Source organism: Drosophila sechellia, chromosome X (genome assembly GCF_004382195.2).
Source record: "Drosophila sechellia strain sech25 chromosome X, ASM438219v1, whole genome shotgun sequence".
Lineage (NCBI taxonomy): Eukaryota > Metazoa > Arthropoda > Insecta > Diptera > Drosophilidae > Drosophila > Drosophila sechellia.
The window spans coordinates 6,335,239-6,357,766 of record NC_045954.1 but is presented as its reverse complement, the minus strand read 5'-3'; the positions used below and the strand labels follow the sequence as shown (position 1 = coordinate 6,357,766).

The 22,528-nt window shown below is 44.3% G+C and overlaps 5 protein-coding genes across 10 annotated transcripts in view; 2 read left to right on the top strand and 3 right to left on the bottom strand.

Moving 5' to 3' along the window:
* Positions 1-1,454: 1,454 nt before the first annotated feature.
* Positions 1,455-7,364, bottom strand: LOC6612245 (high affinity copper uptake protein 1). 4 transcript variants are annotated; one of them, XM_032725649.1, is made up of 7 exons: positions 7,259-7,360; positions 6,727-6,809; positions 3,973-4,054; positions 3,705-3,916; positions 3,393-3,640; positions 2,819-2,848; positions 1,455-2,233 (listed from the first exon to the last, which is right to left on the bottom strand). In XM_032725649.1, the coding sequence occupies exons 3-7, from the start codon at positions 4,004-4,006 to the stop codon at positions 2,032-2,034; spliced, it is 726 nt and encodes a 241-aa protein (XP_032581540.1). In that variant the 5' UTR covers positions 4,007-4,054; positions 6,727-6,809; positions 7,259-7,360; the 3' UTR covers positions 1,455-2,031. The 4 variants fall into 4 exon arrangements, with proteins under 4 accessions (XP_032581540.1, XP_002036757.1, XP_032581542.1 ...); XM_002036721.2 differs by lacking the exon at positions 6,727-6,809 and having other exon boundaries at positions 7,259-7,364; XM_032725651.1 differs by lacking the exon at positions 2,819-2,848 and having other exon boundaries at positions 7,259-7,361.
* Positions 7,365-7,596: 232 nt separating this feature from the next.
* LOC6612246 (zinc finger protein 593 homolog) lies at positions 7,597-8,532 on the top strand. Its single transcript, XM_002036722.2, has 2 exons — positions 7,597-7,706; positions 7,767-8,532. Exon 2 carries the CDS (start codon positions 7,887-7,889, stop codon positions 8,373-8,375), a length of 489 nt encoding a protein of 162 aa, XP_002036758.1. The 5' UTR covers positions 7,597-7,706; positions 7,767-7,886; the 3' UTR covers positions 8,376-8,532.
* Positions 8,533-9,316: 784 nt separating this feature from the next.
* Positions 9,317-14,211, bottom strand: LOC6612247 (cell division cycle 7-related protein kinase). Of its 2 annotated transcripts, XM_032725644.1 has the most exons (4): positions 13,963-14,211; positions 13,450-13,865; positions 13,161-13,383; positions 9,317-11,384 (listed from the first exon to the last, which is right to left on the bottom strand). In XM_032725644.1, the coding sequence occupies exons 2-4, from the start codon at positions 13,775-13,777 to the stop codon at positions 9,896-9,898; spliced, it is 2,040 nt and encodes a 679-aa protein (XP_032581535.1). In that variant the 5' UTR covers positions 13,778-13,865; positions 13,963-14,211; the 3' UTR covers positions 9,317-9,895. The 2 variants fall into 2 exon arrangements, with proteins under 2 accessions (XP_032581535.1, XP_002036759.1); XM_002036723.2 differs by having other exon boundaries at positions 13,450-14,211.
* Positions 14,212-14,592: 381 nt separating this feature from the next.
* LOC6612248 (calcyclin-binding protein) lies at positions 14,593-15,783 on the top strand. The gene is made up of 3 exons (XM_002036724.2): positions 14,593-14,703; positions 14,765-14,937; positions 15,161-15,783. Exons 1-3 carry the CDS (start codon positions 14,689-14,691, stop codon positions 15,666-15,668), a joined length of 696 nt encoding a protein of 231 aa, XP_002036760.1. The 5' UTR covers positions 14,593-14,688; the 3' UTR covers positions 15,669-15,783.
* A 484-nt stretch (positions 15,784-16,267) lies between these two features.
* The window catches only part of LOC6612249 (GAS2-like protein pickled eggs), a 48,887-nt gene continuing 42,626 nt past the window's right edge, over positions 16,268-22,528 (bottom strand). For both annotated transcript variants that reach the window (XM_032725638.1, XM_032725639.1), the window contains exons 7-10: positions 20,650-20,757; positions 20,393-20,589; positions 19,615-20,267; positions 16,268-19,542 (exon numbers count right to left, since the gene is read on the bottom strand). In XM_032725638.1, coding sequence (XP_032581529.1) covers positions 18,335-19,542; positions 19,615-20,267; positions 20,393-20,589; positions 20,650-20,757 — 2,166 coding nt within the window. In that variant the 3' untranslated portion in view covers positions 16,268-18,334. The remainder of the gene's footprint in view (positions 19,543-19,614; positions 20,268-20,392; positions 20,590-20,649; positions 20,758-22,528) is intronic.

Genomic DNA, 22,528 nt, shown 5'->3' with positions numbered 1-22,528 from the left:
AGTCGAAATAGACCCTATTGTCACTCGACACATATATTACCGAGAAGTAAGTTTCGAGTTCAAAGAAAAAAGGTACGTATGAACACACAATGAACTGACCAATGATAAACATAATTATTGCCAGACAACCTGAAGACGAAGAAGATGGCACCATCCAAGAAAAACTATTCGACAGGGGTCTCGAAATATCTACGCAAAAAGGAGGAAGCCGAATCCTACGAAATACCACAAACTAATCTAAGTCGCTGCCAACGAGTGGATGCTCTGCAAGATGAAAATTCGAAGGACTTTAGTTCAGTGAATGCTATGATAGCCCAATTTCTTGATAACAGAACTCGGCCCTGTAACATTGAGAGTTCTAATTTCGAAAGTTCGGACACTGGATGGGTTCATTATTTGCTCAAACCCAAAGAAGAGAACTTCATGATTAAGAAATTCTATAAAGTGCGTTGCGTTCTACAGAAAGCATTTAAAAGCATTCCCAATTTTTTTTGGAGCACGCTAACAACACCTAATCAATTATGCGAAGACGAGTTGACTTTCAACGATATTATAACCAAGTTAGAGAATTTACACATAGACGATAAATAGATCTCCAAAAGATATCGACACCACCTATCGGCTGCTTTTACAAATTTGATTTGGATGTACTAAAGATATTGACACGATTGCTGCTGCTTTTGAAGATTCGAAAGATTTTGATTTGACTGACAAATGCGAGTGAACCAAAAACGATTCAAAAAATATATAAAAATTGTGTTGTTAATCTATTCTTGTTAAAAAATAAAAACTCTTCGTTTGCCGAAACTTCCCATTTCAAAGACGTTTTCGTTTCAGTTTTAACAATATTGTGTTTGTATATTCATTAATGTATGTATATGTTAATTTAATATATATTTAATATTAATAGTATTTATAAATTTGTTGTCGCTTTACTGTATGTATTTGCATTAAGTTTAATATCTTCAACATCTATTTACGCACTTCAATGGAGCAGGTGAACATATGCTGCTTACAGTGCGTTTCGGGAGATTAAGGCAGTACATATGTACATATGCACTTGGGATGGCCGGCCATTCGTTTAGGAAAGCAATTTCACAACAGCCATTTTCGGATTGAGCAAAAATCGTACGACTGTTTTGGTGGAGTGAATTTGAAAAAAAACAGACAACAATTAACAATTAGCAGTTAAAATTAATTGGATAATACAGTAACAGTTTTCGAGCCTAAGGTAATATCAGTTGTCTGAACAACACGTAAATGCAAGCACAAATCAATGCTAACCTTTGCATACCTTAATTACACTCATGAAACGCACTGTTGAAGCATACATTCAATCAAGCCTTAAAACGTTCGCGGCCTAGTCAACATTTTACAAGGAAGCCAAATTTAACAGAGTTGTCTTTTGCGGGGCTAACAAACCAAAAGTGAAATATATATCGTCTGCATACATATATATATTTATATAAAAAGAATGAAGTTTATTACCAAATAATAATAATCATAATCGTATAATAGGGTTACAAATTGGTGTATATCAGTAGTAATGATCAAAAAAAATATTTGCTTTTTGGGGGGAATCCTGCGCACATATGTAGATTGAGTAGCAACGTAAAAATAATTAATATTTGCATTGCTTAACTTTATACAATTCGCTAGCCAGTCGCTCAATTTGTTCTCTTGTATACATTACACTTTTTTCTTTCACTAATAGCATAGACTATATGTATGTATGATCTTGATCTCGATGTCAGTATATTAAAGATTGCAAACTATGCAGCGGTTGCATCGATTTAGTTTAGTTTATAGGCTAATACCTAGAGAACAGCAAGTGCTGCAGGGTGTGTTGAAGTGTGATAGTGTGTGTGTTTTTTTCCTGTGGGGGTGAGAGCTTCCTGGGATTCCCAGCTTAGCACCAATGCATCTGCCTTTCATTCAGATGGACATCTGCTCCTCCAACGCCTCCGCCTCCGTCTCCGTTTCCATCTCTGTAAGACAACAGCGACTTAGGCTACCGGGAGTCGTTCTCTGTTAGTGACAGTGCTCGGTAACGTCCACGATAACCGATTTCTTCCAGCAGAAGAGGAAGTAGCCAACGGCGGCGCCCAGGACAACCATCAGGCAGAGCCACACGTTGTATGTCATGAAGATCAGCATGAGCAGGAAGGACAGGGTCACCTGGAGCACGTGCAGCAGCGTCTGGAGCAGGTGGTTAATCGACAGCATCGAAGGTCTGTTCATATCGAAAGAATTGCATTTAGTTATAATTATAGCACCAAACAAAATTAGCAGGACAAGAAAAGAAACATAATTGAACGTAAACAAAAATCAGAACAGAACAAAGTATTGGTAAAGACCATAACAATATATACATATGTATTTATATATATATATATATATATCGCTGATCCTTTGGGGGGCTGCTCTAAGAAGTTCCATTGTTAGATTAAGCTACCATTTATGATTAGGGTTAGACTCTCTCTAGATTAATTGCCAACTTGAACTACTGTGTACTGTGTACAGGTGTGTAATACTATATCTTGTGGTCCAGCCAGATATTCTGTACAAATGACGGGCCAATTTGTAAACCGACACGGCAGTTGTTTCCATTTACTTTTTCCCATTAACTGGCGCATGGGTATATCGGACATATCGGATAGCCAACAACAGCCAGATAGATTTAACTAATTCAAATTGAAGTGAGGCATCAAAATTACACAGAGACGGGGATCTATATATAACACATATGTATATTGATTGGGCAGGTGGTCGGTCAAGTGGTGTATACATATGGTGTGGGCAATGGAGCGATACTTACGGTTGCTTGTGCACAACTTCGCCCACGTATCTAAGAAAGGATCGATCGAAGCGTGCCGGGAGTAGGGACACCACACGATTGCGGATGCGATTCGCGGATGCAGATGCAGATACAGAATCAAATTGAATTACAGTATATATGTTTAGTTTCAATTACGGTCGCGTGAATCACAACAATAGCCAATTATACGATATTAACGAGGCGAGACAGCAGAGCGTATCGATATGAATTTGGTTTTGAATTGGGTTTCGTTTAGTTTTTTGTCGAGATGATTCAATTCACAAATGAAGAGCGACGACGCGCATTGATGATGATGCAGATAGAGATATTGATGGTATTGATCAGAATGTGAAGCGGTAGCGGTAACGATTTGTACGATTTAACGGGTAACAGCATAACGAAAACGAAACGAGAAGAGAGAAGAAAGCATTAAGATTAATATATACAACAAGTAAAGAAAATACAATAGATACAAAGCTACAGTATGGGTGAGGGCAAAAGGCATGCGGAGGATCCAATGATCCATTCTGGACACAGCGTAATCTACAATGGTTGGCAAAAATCCGGAACTCACTGCACGGGCGATGGAGCTGCTGCTGCCGGCGATGGTATGCGCGGTGCCTCCGGATTTCTTTGTGGCCCCGTCACAGGTCGATACTCCAGCAGATTGTATGTCTTCCAGAACAGATACTCGCGGTAGTACTTCAGTCCCTCGTACATCAGGGCCAGCAGGAAGATGGCGATCATGGAGCCGACCAAACCGGCCACTGTTTCTATGTGCCACCAGGAGAACAGGATCGTCTCGTTGTAGCCAAAATGGAACTGTTTCGATTGAAAATATAATTGAAAATCCGTAGGAACACCTTCAAATCTAACGTTCCCTTACCGCCATGGGCATCATGTGCTCCATTCCCGTGCCAGAGCCACCGCCATGGTTGTGAGCTCCGTGAGCGGCGTGACCCGCGTGACTCGCCTGCAAATCGCTGGTGTCGGGGATCAGGTCGAACATGGAAGCTGCATCCATTGGAGACGCCGTGGCAGCAGCTATTCCGCTGTGATCGTGGTGCATGCCCGCATGATCGTGATGCATCGAGTGATCTGTGGATTACGAAAGATATAGATAGCCAGTTTTGGCCAAATCACAAACCACCTACCAACACCGGGCGCACTGTGATGGGCGTGGTCCATAGCTGCTGGTTAACAGACGACTTCTTACTGTGAATCTGCGATTAATGACTGCAAAGTAGAACGGGGTGAAAGTCGCATTAAATCTTTGCCACTCGCAACTGAATAATAAACAATGTACATAAATGATACGAATGTCCACAATGGCGGTCAAGATAATAGAGCTTTCTCTATATAAATTCCCCATGAAAGATTTAAAGATCAAAACAATCTCACAACTGAACTGTTATTACTATCTAATATAAACACTATATATTATACATATATATTATATTGACCATTTTTATATGAAAATCTTTCGAGCTATATTTTGTACCGCATTTGTAAATCTAAAGTTTGCTTTTCACGTGTATTTTTGCGGGTCAACTGCCAAGCCCCAAATCGCATTCAACCCGATATATCTCAATTAGAAAGTCAATCTCCGAACAATCCAACCTCTGCCCTTTCCCTTTCACATCTTCGAAGGGAATGTTCAATGACGAATGCGAAATGGGTAGCTGGGTAACTGGGGAATGTGAAATGAACATTCCACACATAACTGTGCGTGCTCCATCCAAAGGGAAACTGCGCGCCCCAAAATACCACCACATCTGACCTTGGATTAACCTGGATAATAATGGGTCGCTGGCAACTCCTCCAACTGCTGTTCCACCTCTGCCAATGGGAACACTGCGAACCATAATTAAACAGTGCTGGATACTCCACTTATTTCACTTTGTCTGTGGTTCACCGCATTCAGTTAATATCGCAGTTCAGTGATAAGGTGCTGCGACGACACCACATTACAAAGTAATCAGTGAAACATGCTCGAATATCGAACCACTTGTGGCATGCAGTCCAAGTCGCTGATATGACAGGATGTGCGGCTGACTGATATGAGTTTTTATGCATACATAGGCAAAAACCTCTAAGTGATCCTAACTGATGATCATTCCGTTATTTCCTTCAATAACCGTAAAGTGCCAACTGTCATCAAGTTAAAATGTTCGAAAGACAACCGTTTCTGTTTTTATTTTTTCACAATAATCCAGTGCGCATTAATATTGCAAACGAAAACAAACACATCCGCCAATTCCATTGAAGAGTTAAAACACGTATTCCTCCCCTTTTTCACTGTAATCAATCTCATCCCATATCTCATTAAGACAAGCAAACGAGCTTTAGAAATCCACTCGTGCTACAAAAAAAAAAAAAAAAACCGGCTTCACTGGCATTTTTGTTCTGAGTGGGGAAATTTCTATAAAAATAAGTAGACAAGTGCACATTTAAAACCTCTTAATGTGGCGATCTGTTGAGGAACGGATTGTTGTAGCCTTCAAGCGATGGACTCAATAGTTATCCAACTGAACTGGACTGGCACAACTGGTTAACTGGTTGCTTGGCTGCCACTATTTTCGGTTTTGGCCCGAAATGAAAGGAAAATTAGCTCTGTTACGGTAGTAATTTGTTTTTCAAGACAAAGATCGGTACGGAAACCAACGACTTTCAAAATAACCCATGAAAAGAGAAATACGCCACATAATTGCTACTCATGGATGCAGCAATTGTAGTTCGATTTTGAAATAATCATTGAACAGTGGCGGTGGGGAAAAAAAATGTTCACTGTGCGAACTTTCCTGACGACTATTCTGGTGCAAAAATACTGAAAAGTTAAAGTTCACGGTAAATTTGCGTGTTTTATAAATAACATTCTGTGGATTGTTTGGTTTCTATGGAGTCCCTGATAGGAAATCGTTTGGGTGCTTCTCTCTGGGGGGCAATGGGAACCCCCTTTTCAGCGCCTCTGATAATTAAACAACAGATAACTAACGCACGGACCAAACCGGTTGGACCTATTCACCTCTATCACTCTCGCTTTTATTCGCCTGCATTAGCAGCTTTGCCTTTACACAGAGAGAAAAGCAGTTGTTACTCTTCTCATGTAAGGACTCATTATCACTACATATTGTTTAAATTTGTATATTTTTTAGTTTTATTGTGAATGATTAATCGGCATTTATTTCTAGTATGCTAAATGCTAAGACTCAGCGAAATAGCTAAGATATTTTGATATAAGTTTGGAAATGGAATTCACGCCGTGATGAGTGTGATTCAGCCTGTCCTATTTATTATCCATATTATATGAAAGAGTCTTAGATTAAAATTGAATTAATATTTAATTAAGTTCCAAATATCAAGCGAAATATAAATGATCTAGCAACGAACAATTTTTTCTTTCTGTTTATTTGCATGGACAAATGGCATTTGTTGCTTCACCGTTGCTTCATCTCATCAGCTGATCTCCGCAAAGAGAGCCCCATCCTTTGCTCCTGCACACACGCACACACACACGCTCACAATCGCACCACTTGCGAAATGTCAAATCGTGACCGACATGTATTGCAACAACAAATGGGAGAGAAACGGCGAGAGTGATTATTTTCGTTTAGTGCGTGATTTTTTTTCTATTGCGGGGCTGGGGAGCTATTATATCACACGTGTAAAGAAAAGAGAGTAGGAGAGAGTTTGTTGATCTGAATTCAAACATTTATCACTCAACGCACGAACACAGATAGACGGTTAATTGTACTTGTAACGGTATAATTGACTGATAAGCGATTGGCACTGATAATCGCAATCGGTATGCAATCGCTGATTATCGATAAGGACTCCTAAGCTTTGTTTTTAGTTTAGTTTATACTATTTCACGCATTTCGCGTTCTTTTTGTTGTTGTTGTACTTACTGCAATTGGCTCGAGTTGTAACAATCTACTATGTATGTATGCTGTAACGCCGGTTTAAGCGACGAACTCAACGGAATGTCTAGCTAAAAACAGAGAGTCAACGAAAAATGCCAATAAGCCAACAATCGTACATTTTAAACAATGCATGCAGCTGCCGTCCCGTCCCGCTCCCTCTGACACCCTCCCAACCCCCTGCAACACTCATTTAACAACAATCACAGTTTCTGATTTTATTTTTTGCTTCGTTGTTGCTTTTTGCGCTAAATCACACACACACACACTCACTGCAAACTCTGAGCTTTTAAAGCAAGCGAGATAGCAAGAGTGGACCGGCTGCATCATCTTATGAAAAATAATAATTGCTTTAATCGTTTTTGCGAGTGTAAAACCCGATCTATTTCACAGTGTTATCCAATCGCACATGTGTGTGTGCGTCCAGCCCACACACCCACTATTTGTATTATCAATTGCACTTTATCAACGCAGATTGAACCGAACTCAATGTTTATGTATTCAAATGTTAGGGGCTTACTTTACTTCCTGCGGCAAGGAAATAAATAATATTAAAACAAAAAGTGCACCGTCCGCCCGCAGACAACTTGTTCGCACGATTGTTGATGAATTAATTGCAAGCATATGTTTTTTTATTTAACAGTCCGCTGATTGCGAAAAGACACTAAATAATGCCAAAAAGTAGTATTGTAAAATACGAAGTACACGGAGTGCAGCTAAAAAATAAGTTAATTATATAAGTTATTGTCGTAATAAGTAGCTTATTTATTTAATTTTAGCTTAATAAGTTTTAGTTTAATTTAGTTTTATTTAGAATAAATAAAAACAGCTGTGTATCAGTGTGCACACACCACGAGCCCTTCAGCTATCGATAAGAAACCTATCGAGCGGCCACCGTCTCCAACATTCTATGTGCGCATTAAATTAACTTGTTAAGTTAAAAACACTCGTTTCTTAACCCAAAACTGGTAAAGTTAAGCAACAAATTACAGTAACAGTATATAATTTAACATTCAAATGCATTACAGGTTTTAGGAAACACCTAGCGCAGCAGCAGAAGCTAATACCCCATTGGCAACCAAAACACGTGCCAAAACAAACGTTTACATTTTCCGTAGAAGTTGTAAATATAAAAAAAAGTCCGCAAAATGGGAATGGTAACGAAGCGCAAGAAGATGCACTATGGCGATACCCATCTGCAGAGGAGATGGCGTGTGCGGAATCGCCGACGTGATCTCGACCAGATCGACGACGATCTGCAGACCCGGAGCGGTGAACTGATCAATCAGAATGTGGATCTCGACAAGCCAGGATTCGCGCAGTTCTACTGCGTGCACTGTGCCAAGTACTTCATCGATGACACCGCCATGCAGGCACATTTCCGCACCAAGGTGCACAAGAGGCGTCTCAAGGCCCTGGAGATCGAGCCGTACAGCATCGAGGAGGCGGAACGCGCCGCTGGACGTGGCAGCTTCGTGAAGCCCAAGAAGCGGGCGATGGAAACGCAGCCATCGAAGGAGGACGTGGTCGCTGGCAAGAGGATCCGAGTGGAGGAGGTGCCCGAGGATACAGATGCCACCGATTCGCCATCGACGTCCAAAACGAAGCGCAAGAAAGTGGAGAAAATGGAGACATAGGCGAGGAGGATGACCCAATCCATTGATCTAGCTTAGTTTTTAAGACCCTCGGGGACTGGACTTTCTTCATCCCCCTCCCACAGAACTCTGTTTTCCTCCAATTGCTTTCTTTAAATACATTTTTTTTTCCAACGTATATAAATCGATTCAAAATTAATTTTCATTTAATGCGCACAAGGGTGGCGAAAGATCAACAAGTTTCCAAACAAGCAGTTCAACGCTTGCAAGCGGCAAGCTTTATTTACCGTTCTTTTGATTTCTCCTGCAGCTTAAAAGTTAAGGTTCTCTCCACAAAGGGTCACTTTCTTCGTCCGTGAGCACCGGTAAACACCAAATGCGATGGCGGACGCGCTGAAAAATTTAAATTAAATAAATATCAGCGTCGTTTCCCATCGAAAAGTGCTACAAAGTGTAATTAACCAGTGAGCGCAGGTCGACGCAATGCGTTTGATACGGCATTTCTAGTTTAAACGGGTGAAATAAGTAAACTTCTGCAATTTCCTCATTCTCCTTTGGCCTCATTCTCCGTTGGCGCGTGTGTGGGTGTGCGTGGGTGCGCGTTCAACTGGCATTCTCCTGCGCACTTAAAAGTATGCAACGGTTTACAGCGGTGATCCAGTGCGTGCTCGATCTTTTGCATTTTGCCATCGCGAGTGTTTTGTTGTGAAATGGCTCCCAAAAATGTGAGAGTATTTATTTTTTATTTTTTTTTTAAAGTGATTTGTGCGCAATAAATGTTATATTAAATAATGTACGAACGGATTTATTTTAAAAAAGGTGAGTTATTTATCATTACACTTTAATTTGATGTCCTATATTTGTAACTGAAATATAATAAATAATTTAACGTGCGGTAACAACAATATGAGTACTAAAATCCCCAAGCAAATAAAGAATAATTTGCACAAACTTCCATTTGTGGAGCAAAGAAACTCAAGACCTTCATTCAATCTTCACGGTATAAATATATTTGTCGCTCTTATATCCTTGTTCACATGATTTTCAGATATATGTACAATAATTAATACCTAAGTAGGTTAGCTACAAGACTATTCGAACTATACAACATGATGGGGATAGTGCAAAATTCTTTGCCACTGGGCGATGGGGGCATGCACTTGGGTCGCCTTTGTGTTCCTAAATATACAACAGTTTGTAGCCTTTCGGCCATATTTCATAATCAATCTCTTCTCGTTTGTTTTTTGGTATTCCGAGCCCATTTTGTTCATGATTTAAACATTTCTTTAAATATTACATATGAATTTTTGCATGTGTGTGTGTGAGTACGTGTATGTGTTTGTTGCGTGGTTTCATTTGGTTTTATCTGCCTGCGGCTTGAGGTAAGTAAATGTGGCCTAGTGGGGCATTGGACGAGTTTCTTCTGGCTTTGGGTGCATTAATGAGATATGCTCTTGAGGTGGGTCTATATATGTACAATCTTTCGGCAAACTGGCTATAGTATATGTATGTATGTACAATTATGTATGTATGTATGTATGTTTGCATGGTGGGGACTAGTTTCACAGCTGGTTAATGGCCGCTTGCTGCAGATCAAGGGCTACCTGCTGCTTGACCTGCTCCTGTGAGGCGGCCACCGTTCTGTGATTTTGATATCTTTGTCGACGCATCTTGCGCGGTGTTCCATTGGCCAACTGATCGCGCTCCGTCTGCTCGGTCTCCTCGACGCCCGTAAAGAATGGATGCTCTAGTGCCTCTTCGGCGGTGATTCGTTTATGGGGATTAATCTCGAGCAGGCGATCCAGTAGGTCATAGGCGCTGGGCGGAAAACATTCGTATGCGTCCAGTGGCTCTGTCAAGTAATTGCTATCCTCGCACAGGCAGTTAAAGAAGTATTGATCACAATTCCGGCATACTTCGCAACTTCCGTCCTCAGATTCGTAGCTCTTGAGGAGCTTGGCATCACTGAAAACGGAACGGTGGCGAAAGCGCAGGCACAGCTTTCGCAGATTCAGGGGCTTGGACCTCTGGCTCAGGGTGATCATACGGTCCAGAGCCATGGCCGTCTTCCGTATTGCCTGGTCTCCGAATATGGTTACAATCTCGGCCAGCGCGATGAAATCGTTGGGCGCTTTGAAAAACGGATACACCGTCGACATGATCGAAAGGAATATCACACCCGCCGCCCAAACATCTACGGCAGTGGTCTGATCTGGGTACTTTAGAAGGACCTCGGGCGGGCGATAGCCAGGTGTTCCTGCCCTGGAGGCGTGCACCTCCTTCTTCATCAGACAGTTGAGGCAAACCGAGGGATTTGCAAAGCAGACGCACTTGGCATTATTAGCCGCTGCTGCCGAGGCATTTCGATTTGTATTGTACTTGCTGCCAGATGGCGTCGATGCTGTTTGATCCATCTGCGCCAGTTGCGGCTGTTGTTGCGGCTGCTGTTGCATCTGCTGCTGTTGCGACTGTTGTTGCTGCTGCTGCACTGGCTGTGGCTGGACGGGATTGGACCCATCTACTGACTGCTGCTGCGCATCGCTTGGCGCAATATCGTTGACCGGTTTCAGGGGCATCTTGCTGGACTCCTCGTGCAAACGCATACGCTTCACTGCTCCACCCAAACCAGCATCCGCTGGTGCACCTTGCTGCACTCCATCCTTTGATTGGCGCTCGCGTGGCCGTTTGTAATTCATATTATTATTATTGTTGTTGTTTTTGTTGTTGGCGGCGGCGATGGCAGCGGCTCTTCCGGAAGATCGCGCAGCCGAAGAATTCACATGCTGGGCAAGACCGAAATCGACGAGGAGAAACTCTCGGCGACGTCGATTGTAGAGAAAGTTGCTCGGCTTCACGTCGCGATGGATGACATCGAATTTGTGGACATGACGCAGTGCCACCAGGAGGTTGCGCATATACTGCCGGATCTCGGGCACGTCCATGCGCGTGTAAAAGTCCTGGAATCGGTCATGTGCCATGAAGGGCATCACAAAAGCGGCGGAGGCGTCATGACGCACGCAACAGTGGATGCCCACCACGTTCTCCTTTCCCCTGAGAAGCGAAATAGAGCAGGAAAACAATAGATTAGTTATGCCGTTATAGTTTGAATACGCAGCTTTTGGCAGTAATTCCCCACCTGTGATTTGAGCAACAGGTGTCCGCCAAACCTAATTAACTTTAAAGGTAGTTAATGTGATTAAGCTAGTCACACATCGGATTGATTGCACTGAGCAGCAGGATCTATGCAAGTCAGCTTTACCATCTTGTTTATGTTGCTTTGTTGTTCCGTTTGGGAAAACCACAACAACAACAGAGACGCCCACGCACACTTCCGCCCACTCAATTTTAGCGAGAGAGAGTGGGAGAGAGGAATGGAAAGGGAGAGTGACTATTCGACGTCACGCAAAACCAGTGCGGACCTGATTTCTAGCTATTTTTAGCTGAATATTTGTTACATATATGGAATATACAACGTACAACCTAATTTGACAGTTCTTACTACTCTTTATAATAGTTATTTACATATACTTTCATTACTTGAAATGTCTGCGTGGAATATTAGGGTTGGTGTAACTTAGAATAGTACGCGAAGGACTAACAGTCGTTTTGATTAGCTACTTTCTAGCCAGCCGCGCAGCTCGATGGTGAGCGATGGGCGATACGACAGATGCGATTTGCGAACTGGGCGCTGGGCCTTCGGGTGTGGAACATGGCGAGCGGCATATGTGAATACGTGAGGGAGCACTCGGCGTGGCCCAGTCATAATTATCATCGGCTGTGACGCAATTGGGTCTGCGGAATTTGCGCAAATTGCTTGAATAGACACAACATCGCAACGGGCAGTGGGTCTACGAGGGGCGAAGATGGTGGGCGGTGGGCGATGGGCAATCAGGGGGCGGGCAGCCGGCTTATGTCAAACACGCAACGTCGCCCACACACTCACACACAAAATACCCACTGACCGCCCACTCTCTCCTCTTTCTTATTTTCCAATTTTGGGTAAATTATACAGCCGGACGATGAGATGACCGGTGACGATACCTGCCAACCCGATTTGGCCACCTAATACGAGTAGCTAGCTAATCTAATCGTCTGGCCATTGCTCTGGGCAATCGATAAGAGGCGGCTGGGATTGCAGGATATGCTACAACAGTTTGTATCGAAAACCACGCATGTGTGATGTGAGCGGTCTGTAAACAAACGTTACAGCTGCCACACGGAAAGAAATTGTGGATATATATTGTACAGAGATGCGACAATGGCATTTTGGTATGCGAAAATGGTTCAATGTATTGGGCATAGGGTGGGTCTCGAACTCAGACTTCCCATGTATTTATAATTTCTTTGGAACTAATCATATCACAGCGATATCGAACTCTTTGCTTTTCTCTCTGTGCACTGGCAGATGCGATTTTGCATAAACAAATGCGAAATGTATTCAGATCTAACATTTCTCGCATATCAAAGTGATGTGAAATGCGTAAATGAATGTAGAGAAAGGTGGCGAATTTTTCTCGCTGTGCACCGTGGGCTTCAATGTAACTGTAAATGGGCACGTGAATGGCGTGTGAAAGTGCAATAAACGAACGCTACAACAATCATGCCATCTCGCTCGCCGTTCGTGCGGCGAAATATAAATTGCAATGACGTAGATGGAGCCGCTGCCGGCGGCTGACGTCGTTTAACGGCGTTTGACGCAGACGAGGACGAAGCGGCGTGCGTGGGTGGTTGTCTGGTTTACACCAGTCGGGCGATACTATAAGGATACGGAACGGCACAGGACACAGGACACAGGACACCAAGTGGGGAAAGGAATGAGGAACCTACCCCATTTTGGTCATGCACTGCAGCTCCTTCATTATCCTATCCGGATGACTGGTGGGTATGTGATGCTTGATGGCGAACTTGCGACGCAGACTGTCCGGCAGATGCGATTCCCGACGTAGTGTGCCCAGCAGCACAGTGCTAAAGGTTCCGTTGCCAATCCGGCTGTGTACATCGAACAGCTTGCCAATGTCCGGGATTCGTATGAGGAGATCAATGATGGCTTCTGCAGAGTACAACCAATTACATTCATCTGTATGTACCACCAAGTTGGATCAGCAACTAAACTTACCTTCGTTTTTGTTGCGTGCCTGTTTGGTTGTACGCGGCGTGACGGGCAGAGACATGACTGCAGCTCCATTAGATTCTACTGGCTGCTGCTCGGCGGCGCCCGCAATGTCTGCTCTGCCCGAATGTCTGCCCGTGCTTCCAGTTGCCGGAATGCCGGTGGCATATAGCTGAACTGTCTGGCGCGGCTGCCTTTGGACTTGCCTAGGTGCCGGACGCCAGGATCCGCCTCCATTGGCGTACACCACATTGGTGCTGGGCACGCCCGTTTTGGGGCGACGATAGGGACTGCCTGATGTGGCCAACTCCTGGCACATAACGCGATCGGCCATTGTTCTTCAGGAGCACAATCTTCCTGGGCATCGGCGTGTTGATGGTGATTGTGGTGGTTTATGGCGGGTTTTACAGAAAAAAAAGTGCCTAAAAGGAGCACAAATTTTGACAAGAAATTTTTTTAAATACTATTTCCGAACGGTTGAACAGTTTTGACATTTGGCGTATGGACGAGCGGCAGTACCGAGTTGTCCTGCTGCGCCGCCCTTTTAATCCCGGAACTCTGGCTATGGCGCAGCGTCCGCTGGTTGCAAGTGGATACCCTGGATGGAGCACATGAACAACTCTGGTCACTGGTCGTATTGTCTGAATCGTGTGATATGGTCGGCGTTCCGCGGGAGCTGATGTGCTATCAAACCATCGATGGCACTACTGATAATATCGATGGTTCAGTTCCAGCCGGTTCGATGCCATCGATGGTTTTTTCGAGACAATGGGACAGTGTGCTCGCCCTCCGCCGGGAATGGAATACCAAATGGGCTTGCTTAGCCAACTGGTCACCCTGGCTTGGCGGGAAAATCGCTCTTCCGGTGGAAATCGAAGTTTATAACAAAAATCATATCAATAATGGGTCATGATTTACTAGTGAACAAGCCCATTCTTGGATCAAAATATCAGTTATTTCTAATTTAACGTTAGTAAGCGTGTGCATGCATGTCTACTCTGTAAACCACCCTATGTTGTAGTAATATATATATATTTAATTATTACATGTATAATTTTGTGCACGAAAGCTGGCACGTGATATACTGAAAATATCGCGAAAGAGTATTTTTCGCAGTGTGCTCCGTGCTCGCCACGCGTTATTCGTTTTTTAGTACATTCACCACGGGCGCCGGCGTCATTGAATTGCTCGAAATTTCTGTGAACCTACGAAGTTAATCAACTATTATTTGAGACAACAAACGAAATGTCACTGGAACAGGTAAGTCCGAGTGGATTGCCAAACGAGCCATCAGTGAGATAACACCACTCCCATAACACAGCTGAAAAGCGATGTGGCCGAGCTGGCGGCCTTCCTGCAGCAGGCGAAAGGTGCCCGCGTAAAAGACGTGCTGACCACCGCGAAAGCGGCGGCGGAACGGGAGATAGTCAACCTGGAGATGAAGGCCAAAATTGCGGCGGAGCGACAGGCCAACGGGGCGACCAATGCCAAGAGGTGAGCAAATCCATGAGGTCCAAGAAAACCAACACTCACTCGACAGACACTCGAAATCTCTTCGGGATTGGTCCATATATTAGTCAAAATGTAGTTCCAAATCTTTCTACATCCCTTTAAATACATTGGTATATTTGAGTTGATATATGGGCAGTGAAGTACATATTGTAGAGATCATAAAGCCTGCTATCCCCACTAATGAATCCCCATTTCGATCGCCCAGATATCTGCACGAGCTGACCGACTACGGCTGGGACCAGAGCGCCAAATTCGTGAAGCTCTTCATCACCTTGAACGGAGTGCAGGGCTGCACGGAGGAGAATGTGACAGTCACCTACACACCTAGCTCGTTGCAGCTCCATGTGCGCGATCTTCAGGGCAAGGACTTTGGGCTGACCGTGAACAATCTGCTGCACAGTATTAATGTGGAGAAGAGCTACCGCAAGATTAAGACCGACATGGTGGCCATCTATCTGAAGAAGGTAAAGGAGGACGAACACTGGGACGTGCTCACCGCCATCCAGAAACGTTTGAAGCAGAAGAAGGACAGCGAAATGTCCAAGGATGGCGACAATCCCGAATCGGCGCTGGTCAACATCATGAAGAAGATGTACAACGATGGTGACTCAAAGACAAAGCAGATGATCGCCAAGGCCTGGACGGAGAGCCAGGATAAGGTGAAGCTTGGCAAGGAGACGGGCGGCGACTTGGATTCTTTCGGCGATCTCTAGATATGATAATAACCCATTCGCGAACTAACTAACTACCTAAGGCACTGCTTCGATTCCAGCATAATGTGTATATGTGGATAAATAAACACCCAGCTAGGGCATTAAGTTAAAACAAGTTGTGTTTGTTTTTTTTTTTGGCTTTTTATATATATATTTGTATATAGGCTTTTATTTAATTAATTAAATTCTTGTGATTAAAATCAATTATGCTGCTCTTCGCTTAGAGTACACCCTTGCGGTCTAATCTATTCCATTTGTAATAGTTAGTTTGCTTTCGAAATGAATTGATAATTACACTTTAGCTGTATTTAAAATACACTTTATATGTTCTGCGATATATATCCCAAGTACACATATATAATATATATATATAATATGTGATGCGATGCGATGCTCATCATGGCCAGCGCTCGAGAACCCGTGGTGCACTTCATCCTGTTTTTTGCTCGATTTGTTATCAACCTTTTGGCATGCGAATCGGGCAATTGCTTAATTTTCTATAATTAAATTTACACCACGGGTCAGGTGTGTGTGTTGTGTGTGTGTATGTCTGTCTGTTTGTATTGGAACAATTTAATTGTTAAACAATTAATGATTAATTATTTTGGTTGCGATCTTTCTCGCCGCTTCGAGTTTACTACATATACATAAATTGGTATCATTTGGTGTACAATAAAAAGCTGAAAAACGCAACTTAAATTCAAAATACAATTTATAATGATAAGAAAAGAATTCAAAATGAAACTGATACAAGTTATCGACAGACTGAACATTAAGGCCGATTTTACGAATACATAAGAACTATACAACATGTGGGCAATTGGACAAACACAATTTACAATCTATATATATTTATATGCATAGGTACGATGTACTAAACTATATGTTAACATTGCTAAATCTAAAGAAAAAAAAGAGCTTGAAATCATACAATTAATGTTTAATAGTTGTAGTTATTTAAGGTTTCTGAAACTGATGCGACGGTTCGTACGTTCGCAATGTAACGATTTCCTTCCGTTCTCTCTAAAAGCTACGGTTTCTCAGTTATTTTTCTTTTTTTGTGACCGCTTTTCTTGTTTTGTGTTTTTTTGTATATATTGAATGCTCGTGGTGAATTACAGTGCGTTTTAGAGCTGTACTCGCTGTACATCGCTGCCATTATAATTGATTTAATTTGTCGTGTATTTAAATTCGAACTAACCATCACTACACCCCCGAAACGCACTGTATAATTTTAGTTGTGTGTGTGTTTTTTTTTTTTGTTTTTTTGTGGTGCAGTTTTGTGGGTTTGAAGAGCGTGATTTTGGAGTTCCCAGACCAAGGAGCACGGGGCGGTCGCTTCATTTCCTATATTCATTTGCTATATCCGTAACCGATCTCTTCTCCTCTCCTTGTATACATATATATATATATAGTATACATATATATAGAGCTATAATGTAAAAGTCGAGTTGTCTAAAAGCTATTCATCTTTCCAGAACCCACGATCCTCTGTCGGTTCCTCTGTTCAAGCGTACAAAAATAAACGTATATTCTCTGCATCGCTACAAATCGAATCTGAAGAATTTTGTTGGCTTTACTTTAAAAATTTCTAGAAAACTAGGTATGCGTCCTCTATATGTTTGCAATCGTATGTGTGTGTGTGAGTGTGTTTTATTTATGCATTTAAATAGATATATTCGATATTGCAATGCTTGTGTGGTTTTGGTGTAGATTTAAAATTCCTGTTCTAGGCCTAGACAAAAAATTGATTTAAAATTTTTACTCGAGTCTCAAATTTGGATTGTATATATGGTTGATTCATTACCCTAGATCAGCGCAGATCGAAGCTTATTGGGGGGTATCCTAGATCAAATATAAATACAAATCAAATGCTTATTTTTGGTTAAGAAAATGCTATTACTCTATAACGTTGCAAAAATAATAACTGTCTTACTTCGAAATGCATATAAAGTTGTGGGAAACTGGAAATTGCGTATTTAACGTAGTATATTGAGTGGTTATAGGGAAAGAGAGTTGAGAGCTTATATAACGACGATTACAAGGGTTCAATACAGTTGTGTTTATAAGGGGGATATGCTTAGGCGTATCTGGCTGCTAGGGATTCTGCCCTGTCTCTCCTTGAGGCAGTTTCAGTTTTGCTTTCTTTACTTCTTTACTCGACATTTAACGATCCTGATTCTGTTTTTGGGTATCCTATAGCTATGGCTTTCCCCTGGATTTCATTTGGAGTGGGGTCACTTCCGATTCTTTGTCTTTTGTGATGGTTTCTATTATGGTTCTCCAGCTTATAGAAGCATTGTTCTTAAAGCTCGTCAGCATTGTATGGCTAATCTAAAGATTCCGCATTTGCATTTTTGGTTTAAATCGTTCAATGGCTGATCTTCGTCTTTCCCATTCCACCTTCTGATTCTTCGGGATTCTGTCATCTGATTCTTCAACTATTCTCTGCTCTCTACGCACACACACACGCCGTAGCAGCAGCAGACAATTCCAGCTTGGCTCTAACCCTATCTTAACTATTCACTACCCACAAATACCCTCGTCATTTGACTTCACTTCGCTTCACTTCGATCCGCCTGCTCCTCTGCGCAGTTGGAGGCTTTTCAGAAAACCCTCGACTTGGCTTGAAAACGGACCTGGACGCTTGGCGTCCGCCGGCGCTGCTAGTAAAGCTCTGTATGGTGGCGCACTGGCGCCGGAATCTTGGACATGCCCCTCTCTCGCCTGGGCGATACCACGCTGGCCGAACCAGCAGCTGCTCCGGATCCAGCTCCAGCATTTGAATTGTTGCTTTCGCAGGAACTGGCGGCGGAACTGCGCTTGGAACGCGCCTTGGCTGGCGGAGAACAGCTCTCCGAACGCTCCAGATTGCCATTGCTGTGCACCCAGGCCGTAGTGAAGTCCTCGTAGACCGGTGTCTTTTTCCCATTGCTGTTGATCTTATTCGCTGCTGTTGCCGTTGCTCCACCTCCTGCCTTTGTTTGATTACCAGCCGCATAGCGTGAGAGTAGTGACTTCATCTTCTCCAGAATCTGAGCATCGTTCTTGGCACTGCTGGCCGCCTCCAGGAGTTGTTGGGCCAGTGGCGAGGAGGCGTGGTTCTTAACGGGCGACGTGGTTAGCGAACTGGTGCATCCCGGTGCTCCGCTCCTCACCCGGCGTCCATTGCTGTCGTAGAGAATTTGCGATGAGCGCCCTTTGCCATTGCGCTCGAAGGATCCAGCTGGTGCTGTTCCATTTGTGGGTGCCACAAAGGTATCGGCGTTGCAGGGAGGTCTTCGCTTGGGTGCTCCCGTGGTTCGGCCGCTCCACGTATTCGTGACATCGCGCACCATAGGCAATTGGGTGGCTTGACGGGATCGGGGCGGTGCCACCGGCGTGGTAGTAGCTCCGGTCGAGTTGCGGGTTCGAACGGATCGATAGACCGGCTGTTTTCGACTAAAGGCTGGAGCCGGTAGCCCAGACCGGCTGCTCAAATCCTGCAGACTTCCACCGGCACCGCCACAAGTACTATTATCGATGCTTCGGCGACGACGCTGCGCCAACGGAGAGCGTGGAATCTTGCTGAGATTGGGTGTTGGATTGCCCATTGTAGTGGCCACCGACTGATCCTCGGTTTTGGCAATGTCCACGGTGATTTCGTCGTCGGTAATAAAAACACCGGATTGCTCAAATTTGTCGCTTAGCTTATGGGCTCCGTTTAGAATTGCTGGCAACGATTGTGGGCCATCGCACACCGAGTAGTCCTCTTGTTCCTCCTCTCGATCTTGGCCATTTAGGTCCTCCTCTTCTAGAACGTCCGTGGTTGCCTTCTCCGCCGGCTCATCAGAGGGCGAGATCTGCGAGTCACTTGAGGTCTGATCCAGACGCGCTAGAAAATGATAAGGATGAGAACATTAAAAATCATATATGGGAACCATTCAAACGAAATTCAGGAACTCACCATTGCTTTCAGCGTCCTCAATGGAAGCCTGACTGTGCAGGGACTCTCGTTTTTGGGCTCCCGATTGGATGACTCCCAGACTGCGGTATCCTTCGTCACTGATCTCACTGCCATTATCGCTGATGTTCTCGAATTTGTTGGCGCCACCCTGTTCGCCCGCGACTCCCGATCCTGCGGATCCTGAGCCCACACCTCCTGCCGCCGATCCGACACCAGATCCACCGTTTGCCTCCTCCAGGGAGCAACTGTAGCCGGGCAGCGATTTCGGACCACTGCTGTAGGAATCCAAGGAGCTCTGTTTCTTGCGCATATCGATTAGTCGGCGAGGACTTGGTGACATGGAGCGCCTGGCCAAGCTGGGCGATCCGAGCAGCTGGCTGCTGGATGTGTCTGTGGTGACTGTCTGACTGGATCCCGTCGCGGATGCACTGCCTCCTCCGTTAGCCTGCTGGTTGAGGAACTTGCGCTGTGGTGTTGGACTGCGACTGCGGTATTTTCCCGAATTTGGCGACAGACTGTGACCGTTCTGTAGAGCTGGAGGCGAAGCCACGCCTACAACTCCCGTTCCACACGATGATCCTGGGCCCGATACTGTTCCGGGTCCTCCATTGCAATTGGGACTGTTGAAAACACGCCGGGCTGCTGGCGGTGACCTAGAAATTAAGATAAAGAAAAAATAAGAAGTAAATATCGATGAATTTAAGAGAGCCCGGCGATCTTACCAGAAACCAAGGATATAAATATCATATAAGAAAGTTATGAAAAGAAAAGGACTCACCTCTCGAATATCACCTGCGCCTTGTGGAGCTCGATGCCGTTGCTCGGGTTGTGATTCGGCGACTGACGGGGAATGAGGCGAGCGGCCACGGAGCTGCGATGTTGGGCACGGCAGCGGCACGGATCGTGCTTGTCCAGATAGTGGGACAGTGTGTCCCATCCGCCACCGACGCGCACCATCACGTGGGAACGAAGGATCTGAAAGAAGAAGTCCATACATTGAGCTTGGAACGACAAGTTTTGGCTTTCAATACTTACCCGCACAAAGATGAGAACTTTGGTGTCGCCAATACGATACTTGCCCTCCGACACTCTGACCATGGGAAATTGTGAGGGGCATGTGCACTTCTCCACAAGATCTCTGACCTGTAAATGCAAATGTGAGAATGTGAGAATATAAACAAGTTTATTTGAAAATATCAGCGATCACCATTAATAACTATACAACTTATTGAATATGCTTTAAATGCAATTGATTACAGAGCTTTCCGCCATAATAGTCCATTGCCAACTAAATACGTTTCAACAAATGACCATATATATGAGTAATGATGACAGGTATTGTAATTGAAATTAATTGTGCTAATTAGCATTTATCTGTATCACTACGTATCAAGTGAAATGAGTGTGAACAAAATATGTAAAGCAACCAAGAGGCGAGCTAAAAATGTTCTCAGTGGCACTGTACCAACTCCCCGAGATCAGCAGACGAAGAAAAACTCTCGAATCCAAGTGTCCAATCTGCGGACCCACCTCCCCCCCACCCTCGGCGACTGACCCTTAGCATTGCATAAGCCTGACCCGATCAGTTCCCCGACTTCCTAACTCCCTGACTTCTGCAGTGGCAGTTTGCTGCAGTTGCAGTTTGTCCAAAAAAAAAAAAAAAAAAAAAAAAAATGGGGAAGAGGAGGTGGAGGAGCTGCAGAAGAGAGCAGAAGGAGCAGAGCGACGAGCATCGGGGTCACCAAATAGTTTTTCACTGCATAAATTCACGCGCTGCCATTGTCCAACAAACAAATGATCCGCAGGGGCGGCGAGGCGAGAGAGTGGCGGGACTACGAGGGACTCCAAAGGGGGCTACCCTTGCCCTAGGGAGCCATGGGATCCATGGCAAGACCAGTCAACATTGGCTCCACCATCAGCAGTACACGTCCCAGCGGGCGGTGGTAGACAAACAAATGACGACTTGGCCTGGCCTGTCTTTGGGTCTGATTCTCCACTGGCCGAAATTCGAGTATGATTTGCGATTCAAAATATCTAGATGGGTCCTTGGGTCTTCGAAGATCAAAAGGTGGCCCCAATTTGTACCATTTAAACATAATTTTGTATGTTAAATTAGTCAATAAGGTGACCCAAACGTTTGGTAGTCGTCTTAAGTATAAGGCAAACACGCTTATGGTGCAAAATTCTTCTGCAAATATTTCTAAGTTTCACATGGCTTACAGTGTATTTTGGTTTCTTGCCCTGGCTGCAACCCCACCTCCATTTTCATCCAGACTTCTTTGCCAGCAGCTCGGTGTCCCCGACTGTGAGTGGAACCCATTGCTACTGTAGTTTGTGGCAGCTTGGAGCTGAGCAGCAACGCATTGGCACCTTTGAACTTTTGCAACTCCTTCTGGGATGGGATGCGTGCTTAGGTGGAGCTGGAGCTGCAGATGGAGCTGCTACTCCAACTTCAACTCCAACAGCAACTCCATGGTGGCTCCAAGCTGGAACCGACATGACAATAAATCTTTCGGCTGGTGGGGTGGTGGAAGGTGGGCCAAAGCAATCCAGCCAGCGATCCGCCAGCGATCTGCCAGAGATCGGGGATCGGCGTGACTCTGACGCATACGAGATTAGCTGGCCATGGATTGCGATGGGGATAGCGATGTGATCCTGGCCTAACCATAAATCGCATGCCACCAACTAACCAACAGCAACTGGCGACCGAAAAGACAGACAGCGGCGATGCGGACGTGCCAGCAGCTCCAAAGCTCCACAGCTCCAGACTTTTGGAGTCGACAAATGATCGTGGCTTTTTCTTTTCTTTTCTTTTCATTTCTTTTTGTTTCGTTTCTGCTGTTGGTGGCACATCATTTGATTTTCGACAAGTTGTTGAGGCTATTTGCTGATTTGGCTGCTGCTGTTGCTGCTG